The 10,628-nt window shown below is 33.1% G+C and overlaps 1 protein-coding gene across 1 annotated transcript; it reads right to left on the bottom strand.

Annotated features, from left to right (window-relative positions):
• Nucleotides 1-1,190: 1,190 nt before the first annotated feature.
• Nucleotides 1,191-10,582, bottom strand: LOC124949814 (fatty acid synthase-like). The gene is made up of 19 exons (XM_047495537.1): nt 10,294-10,582; nt 9,956-10,206; nt 9,626-9,857; nt 9,103-9,521; nt 8,747-9,040; nt 8,456-8,663; nt 8,193-8,353; nt 7,806-8,117; nt 7,207-7,712; nt 6,815-7,119; nt 6,316-6,720; nt 5,184-6,211; nt 4,880-5,121; nt 4,088-4,781; nt 3,173-4,004; nt 2,513-2,973; nt 2,167-2,421; nt 1,848-2,102; nt 1,191-1,777 (listed from the first exon to the last, which is right to left on the bottom strand). Exons 1-19 carry the CDS (start codon nt 10,481-10,483, stop codon nt 1,634-1,636), a joined length of 7,194 nt encoding a protein of 2,397 aa, XP_047351493.1. The 5' UTR covers nt 10,484-10,582; the 3' UTR covers nt 1,191-1,633.
• Between the last annotated feature and the right edge of the window lie 46 nt (nt 10,583-10,628).

Below are 10,628 nucleotides of genomic sequence, written 5' to 3'. Positions count from 1 at the left end.
ATTAGTATTTCTAAGGAGTGCGCTTTGTTTGTTCGAAATTCGGAAAGCACGAATTCATATGTGCTTAATAATCCGTTATGTCTGAAGCGGACGGTGCAAATGGTGGAGCTATCTGTAAGAGGTGTGTTGTAGCTAAGCTACGCATACCCTGTTAGTTAAGAAGCCAGTGCATTGAAGCGGAAAGGTATCGCGGATCGGTATCGTGGAACGCGGATTTTAGAGTAGAGTCACCGTAAGCCCGTGGGTCTCCACATGCAGCAACCTCCACGTGGTGAGACCTGGGTCGTTAATACTTGCAAAGTCTAATTGTAAATCTTATAACGCAAGTATTATCGAGCGAATGGCTGCATATTTCAATGTATTTTCAAAATCACTTCGAGCTAATTTTGATTAAACACTAAAGTATTAGCACTTTACATTGCCAATAATATTTTTATAGGCAAATAGATAAGATATAATTAAATTCAAAGATAATTTCTATATTTTTGCAAATTTATATATTAATTATCTTATGTGTTAATTATATTTATTATTCTTTATGGTTTTATCTTGAAGCATATGCGTACCGATCAAAATATTACGTGACGCACGCTACCATGAAAGAAAAAATACATATTAGAGATAAGAGTGAGTTCACATTCTACTAAACTACTTGCTCTAATCCACACGAAACCAATTGTTATGTACACGTGAGAGGAGAATAACCATTCTCTAGTCTATTGCGTCGTTACGCGCTTGTATTTGTAATTCATATTTTATTCATACCTATCACTGAAATCACATATGCTTCGAACAAAAAGTAGTAAACAGCTTAGTTGGTCGTGTATTTATATAATAATTATGATTGAACTATAATGAAACCAATAGTCTATGGCTGTTCGTTATTTCTAGTTTTATTATGTTTTACGTCAACAATGAATGTAGACGTAATTCTTGGCAGATTTTGATGAACAAAATTTCATTTTAAAAATGAAAATTTAAACGAGGAATTAACTTTAACGAATGTTTTAAAAGTCATTATTTTCTTTTAAGAGAATCGTAACAAAAAATAGTGTTTTCTTACGAATAGTTTGTGTAAAAATACGATACGGCTTCCTTTCCATTTTTCCTCGTTACCATCCAATTTTTTTCCTTACGTCATACATATGACAACGGAAACGATCGATTAACGATACATACCAAATTCACCACTCTAGTTCCAGATTAACATGTATGTCGTACATATGCATATAAATAAAATAGACTTACGTAAATTTTCATTTGAAATGTACATATATTTATCCACCTTCAAATATTTTGCTTCATATTACATAACTAAAATATAATATATGCTATATATGTTATATTTATTCGGGGAATACGATATTAAATGATACAAGTAAAATTAAATAATATATTTGTCATTTTAAATGTAAATGGTATCTATCGGTGATAATATACAGGACATCATAGACAACATTTATGCGATATATTTAAATTAAAAAAAATCTTTTTCGCATTCGAAATTTCCTCCAAATTTTACCGGATATATGGCAACCCTACTTTATAAATAGCAAAATGATACTAATGGATTTAAAACTAAATCTTATAATATGTAAATATACATATATTACTTGTATTAATTTTATTTTTATTAGTTTTCTTTCATTAGATTTTCTTTCAATTCTTGACTATCCTCAAATAGTTCATCATTAATTGCCATTGCAATTTTCATATGTTCTAACATTGTGACATGATTGCCATCAACAACATGTACTTTCACTTTGCTTTCAGTTATCTGAAAATAACAAGATTTCATAGTAAATTAGTTATTATCTTTATAATATATATAAATTTGTACAACTTACATTTTGTAGTCCATAATCATATTGTGCGTATTGTACAGAAGACAACATTGGTTTAAATAATGTTATTGGTGCTCTTATATATGGCATTGGTTCTGGATTATATTTTATGACTGCTTTCAATCTCGTATAAAATGAGAAAATAGCGCTTCTTTGATCCAATTCCAAATACATTTGCTTGTGCTCAGGAGATATGGCATTAAAGAATGCATTTATTTTCTCATCCCACGTTTTACATTTTCCTAATTCAAGTACAAGCTGGAAAATAATATTTGTAAGTTAATATAAAATCTTGCAATCAAACATTGCGATTTAGATATACCTGTTCACTGTTAGTAGGTGTAAATGCGTCCATGATGCCAAGCAGAATATTGCTTTCCAATTCTTCCTCGGATGACGAATACATATGTTGATTTATAAGTGTTTTCATTTGCTGAGGGGCACCGTCTATCAAAATTAGCTGGCCATTAAATCCTATAACTTCTAATTTTCGTGCGAGTTCAATAGTTATGAGCGATCCGAATGAATATCCCACTAACGTGAAATCAGTTCGATCTTTAAGTTTTTCTAATAAATGCTACAATATGTAAAGTTACATACATTATGCTAATGTATAAAATTAAATAATATTTAATTCAATTAAATATTTCTTTAGCAAGAAGGTATACCGGTAAAAGTAAATCGGCCATTTCCTCTACAGTTTTCAATTCATAATTTGTAGCCAGTTGGAAACAACTTGCAGGCGATTTAATTTTTGATTCTAATGTTTTGAAAATACTACCATAGCCTTCGATTCCTGGGACGAAAAATATCTCTTTTCGACCTTCCTCTGGATTAGTTTTAAGCTGGATAATTATTTCAGAGGAAAGTTTTTCACCGAACAATTGCATCAATATCTTTGTACCAGCTAATATTTCTTTTGTAGCAGTTTCATTACGATTTTTATTATCTGCTTCTTTATTATTCATTTCCATGAGTTTAGCGAAGTTTAAGCTTCGAATATCTTGCGCGGTGAGATATATTTCGTATTCACGTTCTAATGTCTGTTTTATTTCTACAGCCATCATTGAATCCATTCCAAGTTCAGCCAAGGAAGTGTGATGACTGACAGTCTTCAAGTCTTTAATGCCTGCATTCAAAAATTCGTACTTTTAAAGAGATAAAGATTGTTTGAAAGTATATTAAAAAAAAAAATATTACAAGTACAAACACCACGGTAGATATAAAATAATATGTGACTTGGTTGAAACTCATCACAAATTATCATAAAATTACGATGATAATAACAATAATAAAATAATAATATTATGGATTTATATGAAACTTACCCATAATATTTAAGACAGTCTCTATAACATTATCTACACCATTAATACTTGTTCGCTTTTCAGCGACTACCATACTAGCAACTATAGGTTTATCCTGTAGCAAAAATCTATTGAGTTCTTGTAAACATGATGTTATTTTTTGCTGTAGAGTACCACCGATAACAAGTTCCTTATCGTTATTCTGCATATCCGCAACAAGACCGACGTCTCCAATCGCTCCCCATTGGATAGCTAATCCAGGTAAACCTTCTTCTACTCTTTTTTCGCATATTCTTTCCATAACAGAATTAGCCATACCATAATTCGTTTGACCAGCATTTCCTCTTCCGCACGAGACAGAAGAGAAGACTACGAAGTGTCGAAGATCTGGACAAAGTTTTCTAGTTACCTCATCCAAACGTTTCGTGGTCCAAGCTTTTCCTTTGAAAGATTCTTCAAAAGTTTCTGGTGTTTGATTTCTACAAATACCATCTTTCAAAGAAACCGCGAGATTGAATATACCATCGACGGGACCTTTATCTATCGCTGTTTTCACTACAAGCTCGCAATCTTCTCGTTTAGCCGTATTGAGACCGACAAGGATTTTAATATTTACTCCATATGATTCCCATATTTTGATTCTCATGCGTTGATAGCCATTCTTTATGCCGTTTCGCGAAGTAATGATGATATTTTGAGCATTTCGAAGAACCAACCAATCGATTAATTCTAAACCAAAACCTCCCAAGCCACCAAGAACTATATAACTTTTATTCGGAAAACATATGTAAGTGGGCTCAGCCAAGATTGGTGTATTTAATGGTTCATTCTCTTCGCGAATCTTTATGAGTACCTATGACATTTAAAATGGATTTCAAGTTATAATTTAAAATAGTTCAAGCATAAAGCATATTCAAACGACTAACGTCTACTTACTTTTCCAATATGTTTTCCAGCGGCCATAAATCTAAATGCTGTCTCTAATTGATCTTTGCCAAAGACAGTTCTAGCAATTGGTTTGATAACATTCTCTTTAATAAGTCTGTTTAATATCGAATTGACTTCAATTGAAATTTCGGTATGTATATTTATAATTTTATCTAACATAATGGCATGAAAACTAATTCCCTTCTTAAAGAATTCTATATTTAATGAATTATTTGCAATTATGTCGAACTTTCCAATTTCTAAAAATCGTCCTTCGTAGGTCAAACAACGCAGAGATGCTAAAAGTTTTTCTTCCGACAAAGAATTTAAAACTATATCTACACCTACACCATTGGTTTCTTTCAAAATCATTTGTTCGAAGCTAGTATCACGAGAATTTCCGATATGACTATCATCGATACTGGGGAATGTCTCTTTAATGAATTTACGTTTTTCTGGTGTACCGACAGTAGTAAATACTTCACAACCTTCGTGAAGGGCCAAGTTAATCGCTGCTTGGCCAATACCACCAGTACCAGCATGAATAAGTACTTTGTCGCCCTTCTTCATTTTCCCATTTATATAAAGGGCAATGATACTTGTACAATATACACATGGTACCGTTGCTGCATCCTCTAAACTCCAACTTTCAGGTACGTTCCACGTAAAAAATTTGTTTATGTAGATAAAATTTGATAGACATCTAGAAAAAAAAATGTTATTTATTTAATTTCCCTTTATTTTCTATTATATTATATAAGGGATTAAATATAAATCTTGTAATTTTTATTTAGAGCTCACTTGTTTACAGAAATTCCCATAATACGTTGGCCATCGATACTAATTCCGCTATATTCAAATCCAAGTACATAATCTAATTCTTTTCTGTCATTTATTATTGCTTCTGGTGCTATTTTATTTGTTGCCAACATAATATCTTTAAAATTTAACGATGCATAATGAATATGAATAAGATTTTTATTTTCATTGTTCTTCATAATTGGCCCTTCAACCCAATGTAACGAACTTAAATCTCCACGTAACTGTTAAGAAATATTATTGTATTACTTCATGATATGTATTTATAAAATGTTTTTTCACATACCGATTGTGTAATGAAGGCATGATGGCAAGGCTTGAGATTGGAAGGTGGAAGTAATTGATGCCTATATGATCCCCAAATGTTCCCTGGTCGTAAAACATTGATAGTAAGATCCATTTCGAGTTGTTCGGAATAAAGGGGTAATTCTAAAGAAAATTTCGGGGCTTTGCGATCTTGAATTAAAACAGCACGGAAGATATCACCGCCAGGTTCTTTTTGTAAACAATTAATGAATCCTAAGAGACCAGACTCAATGTTTCCTTGCTCAACAAGTATTACTCTTGTCTTACTGATATTCAGTTCTGTTTCATTGGCCAGTATTGTTTGGACTTGTTGTAACCAATTAAATTTATTGCTGTTGACATTAATAAACGAAGTATTTTTTGAAATTTTCTTTATCTTCCTTAATAATATCCAGGATTCCTCGGAGGTACGTTTCTCCAAAACTATATTTAACTTCCATTTTTCTAAAATTGATAAATCCAATGGCGTATTAATTTTTTCACGCGATAAAATGAAAGCTCCGTCTATTGTAGACTTTAAAAGTAGTTTTAAGTTATCCTTATTTTCTTTACTTAACAAACCACATCCAACTGCTAATAACGCGGTATCATCTATATGTATCCTTTTTGATTCTGAAACTGTAATATCTTTAGGAATATTTTCCTCGTCGAATTTGTTTGGTGGTGCAAATACGTTAACGTTTGCTTGAATCAAAGGCAAACTGCTTAAAATATTTGACAAAATCGGAGAAACGAGCTTCTCTGCTGATATATCGTCATTATACTCAATGAGTTCTACTGTTTTCACCTTAATGATTGGTATATTCTCAAGAGTAATGTGCATAGATAACGTTAATATTTCACGTAATGACACTTCCTTTTTATCACGATGAGCAGTGAATTTGTATTCTTCGATAATTGGATCACAGATAGGTCTTTTTCGAGTAATCGTACTAGCTTTAATACCATACATTACTACACCTCCGGCTACAACTATATCAAGATCCTCATATAATCGTACAGGTATATCTAAAATAAGAAAATAAGTGGCATTATATACGAATAATGATGAGATATAATGGGAGTCGATATATATATTATCGATAATAATTGCATTGACAATAAATATTTACATTGTTCATTAGTGGGCAAACTTTGAAGATATTGTTGATGAGCTTTAATATCTATTACCACTTTTTTAATTCCAGTAGGTACAAATAAACCTCTAGTATCTAAATTGATAATTTTCATCTGTAACATGTTATCCATGAACGCTACCCAATTCTTTGTCCATTCGATATGTCCTTTATTTCCCGAAACTGAGGAACTCCGCAAACTTCGGAAGTAACCACTATATTGATAACCACGTAGCTTCAACTCCTTATAGATATCTTTCGCGTCTAATACTTCTTCCTCGTTGTTAAAATTTTTGTTGATCATATCAAGCAATATTTTCTCTTTCGATAAGTTTGTTGCAACGTGAATCGTCCCGGTAACAATAGCTGCACCTCCTTCGACCACTTCGAAATTACCAGTTCCTATTCATTTGTAAATAAATTTTTATATATGAAATATATCAAAAAAATATTTTCATATATGAAAAATAGTTTACACATAATAGAAAGTAATTACCTTTTTGAATCATGACAGTCATTTCAACTTTGCCTTCTTTGGGAATGGTGGTAGCTCGATTAAACTTTACATTTTTAATGACAACGGATACATCCATGTACAACTTTCCTATCATCATACCTAAAGTTTCCCAAACCAGGCATAAATACCCTGTTGCGGGAAACAAATTTCTGTCATCGATTACGTGTCCGCTTATGTACTCGAAATCTTCATCGATGATTGATATTTCAACCATTCGTTCTCCGGAAATAATTCTCTCTTGCGTTTTGTAATATGCTACGAACCAATCATCCGAATGTTCCCATCTAAACACGTTATAGTATTGAACTTCTACATTACATTCATAGACAAAAAAAAACTTTCAAATTATTGGCTAAAAATTCGAATCCTACCTAATGAGCGGAGATATCATTGGAGTACCTCGACTGACCGGATACTCTACAGGTGGATATAATTTAGCAAGATCAAGTTGTAAACCAGCATTATAGAGCTTCCCTAATCCTTGCAAAAAAACTTCCACGTTCTCTTCATGATCTCGTTGAATTAATGTAATATTCGTTACTGTTGGCTGCAATAATTTTCTTAAAATCGCTTGTAATAAACCGTGCGGTGCAATTTCAATGATAATAGCATTGTCATGGACAAGGGTTAAGATTTCCTCAAAAAGTACAGGTTTCAGCAAATTATTTGTATGATACTCGGCCGACGAGAATTGTGCGGCTGATGTCGACCATTCATTGTATGGTACCGATGTACTAAGCCATTTTTGACTTCGAGGCCTAGCCACTGGTATCACTTCTTTCAAATATGCCAAAAGTTTCGATCCAGCTGCTGCGATATAACGGCTATTACAAGGTATATTATAGCACGATATCTCTTTAGCAAAAATTTTGTTTGCCTGTCAAACATGAATATATTACATGAGCTAATAGAAAAAAATCATTCTAATCAATATTTTTATTGGATAGATCCTAATTGACTTCAAACGAACCTGAAGTTCTTCAACAAATGCTTTGATAGATTCTGCCGGTCCGCTAATAATTGAACTTTCAGGTCCCTTGTAACATTTGACGTTGATATCAGGAGGACACAAATCTTTGATATCTTCATAACCAAGTTCTATTGTGGCCATAGAATTATGAGATACTTTTGTTTGTATCAATCCTCGTGAATACGCTGCCAATATCATTTCCTCCGTAGTAAAACATCCATCTGCGTATGCACAACCAAGTTCACCAAAGGAATGTCCGATTATGTAGTCCGGTATTACGCCCACAGAAGTTAAAAGATTTACCAAACCAATCTGTTTCACAATTATGTTTCACTTTATCAATGAATGGCAAAATATCGAAAATGGCAAAATATTTGTCAAATTTACCTGAATCGCAGCAATTCCGACGAACGAGTGCAAGATATTGTCGAACATACTATTGTCTTTTTTAGTTAAAATCTCATAAATATTGAGCTTACGCGGTTTTAAAACAGCATCGCATTTCTCTATTGCTTTAGCAAATATAGGAAATCTCATCAGAGCTTGCCCTAATAAATTTTAAATTCCATTTAATCATTGCAATAATCATTATTTTTATAGATTTTAATGTTTACAAAGAAACATTGAACGAACGACAAAAATGTCCATACCCATTCCAGGCCACTGCGATCCCAATCCAGAAAAAACAAACCATACTGGCTTTTTGATATTAGAATAATTTTCTATCTCCCTTATTTTCTTATCAGATTTTCTAACGTCTGTTATCGTGTATCCTCGATATAAATGACCTGATATTTCTTTAAGATGAATATCATGAAAAAGACGAATAAATTCAACGTCTACCGGCCGATTATCGATCTATGGAAAAAGATGTTGAAATTTTATTTATATGATTCTAACAAACAGTATCTTTGTTTCCTCTATTAAGAAGTTATGCGCACATCATTTAATATGGTTACTACTGCTTCTTCGGTACGTCCAGAAACAGCCACGAGCCTGGGCAAATCATCATTTGGTAAACCTTTATTGATCTTTGTTTTCGGGTTTGATTGGAGTAAAACGTGAGCATTAGCACCGCCAAAGCCGAAAGAATTAATGCCTATGTATTGGCCATCTAACGGAGTTACCTCGGTAACGACCTTGATTCGCCCTTCTGTAAAACATTTTACGTCTTTGCGTGGCTGATTAAAATTAATATTTGGCGGTATTAGACCAGACTCCATCGATATTATTGCCTATAAAATATCGAAGAAAGATATAAGAAATTCTCTCGTGTTACGCTTCAAACAATCTTTACCTTAGCAATGGAACAAACTCCACTGGCTGGTTCGGTATGACCCAAATTTCCTTTAATGGAACCAATTTTAAGAGGATTAGTTCTACCTTTAGTGAAGACCTGATCTATGGCATTCAATTCTTCAGGATCACCGACTTTCGTTCCGGTACCATGAGCTTCGATGTAATTAATAGAATTCGTTGGTATATCGCATTCTTCATAAAATTCTTTAAGAAGAGCACTCTGCATTTCGCTAGAAGGAAACGTTATTCCCTCTTTTTTATAACCATCGCAATTTGTTTTCGCATGAAATACCGTGCCATAGATTCTCTTGGCATTTTTTGCTTTTTGTAAAAATGCTATAGCGACGGATTCACTACGCGTGTAACCAGATGCATCAGCATCGAAACATTTGCAACGACCATCTTGAGACAAGACCCCTATTAAAGAGATCCATATATTGAATATTATTGTAAAATACTTTCATATGATGATTTCCGAGAAAAAAGGAAACATTCCTCAAACGAATTCATATAATCAATACCTAAACGGCTAAATTGCAGAGTCAGGTATGGATGAAGGCAAAGATTTGATCCACCGACTAACGCGTAATCGCATTGTCCGATACGTATAGCCTTATAAGCGTGTTCCATCGCGTAAAGACTTGAACTGCACGCTGTGTCGACGGTATACGATGGTCCGGTTACACCCAACCAATATGAAATTTTGTTGGCCAACATACCTCTGCTGCAGCCCGTGACACCATAACCATGTATCTAAAGTTAAAGAAACGTATATTTCGTCTTATCCATTCACATAAATAATCCTATCTATCTGATCTATAATTGTTGATCTATCATTATATTTTGCCTACATCGAGTTTGTCGTAGTACCAAATTTTCTCGGTTTCGGAGAAACATGAACCTATGAATACACCTGTCCTCGTTCCATGCATATCTTCTGGATTAATTCCAGCATCTACGATAGCTTCGTAAGCATGTTCGAGGAACATTCTGCACATAGGATCCATTGTATGGGCTTGCTTATAATTAATTCCAAAAAATGATGCATCGAATTTCTGAATGTTATCAATTTTGCCACTCCGTCGTGGAATTTCTGGATGTTCTTATGAAATATAACAATAGAGAAGTATTAATTTTAAATTAGCTTATTCTGTTAAATAAAACAAAATCATCTATGTAAAATCGATACCTAGTTTCCAACGACGATCGTCTTCCGTGATACAATCTTTGAAGTTGAAAATATTTTCTTTCAATATCTCTACATTATTGGATTCCGGAAATCTACCAGCGAATCCAGAAATAACAACTTCTTCGCCGGGTTCTGGTTTAGCATATTTGAAGAATCTGTAAGATTCTTTTGGTACTTTATACTCGCTCATGATGTTTCTCGTTTCTCTATATCAAAATGGAATATAGAAATTTGAAATGAAACTGATACTGAGATTGAAACCAATTGTATCTTCGCATTTACTGAAATTGCAGCGATGCATTTCTTTTTATAACATTGCATTTCCTTTTATCCCC

Source organism: Vespa velutina, chromosome 6, assembly GCF_912470025.1.
Source record: "Vespa velutina chromosome 6, iVesVel2.1, whole genome shotgun sequence".
In the NCBI taxonomy this organism is placed as follows: domain Eukaryota; kingdom Metazoa; phylum Arthropoda; class Insecta; order Hymenoptera; family Vespidae; genus Vespa; species Vespa velutina.
Note: the sequence above shows the minus strand (reverse complement) of the source record. Positions and strands in the feature narration are given on the sequence as shown.

Excerpts from the sequence above, each read along its gene's own strand:
- LOC124949814 (XM_047495537.1), bottom strand. The coding sequence starts at position 10,483 with ATGAGCGAGTATAAAGTACCAAAAGAATCTTACAGATTCTTCAAATAT. Across the intron at positions 4,005-4,087 it reads CTGGAAAACATATTGGAAAA|GTACTCATAAAGATTCGCGA; the intron begins GTAAGTAGACGT and ends TAAATGTCATAG. Across the intron at positions 2,103-2,166 it reads CACCTACTAACAGTGAACAG|CTTGTACTTGAATTAGGAAA; the intron begins GTATATCTAAAT and ends ATTATTTTCCAG.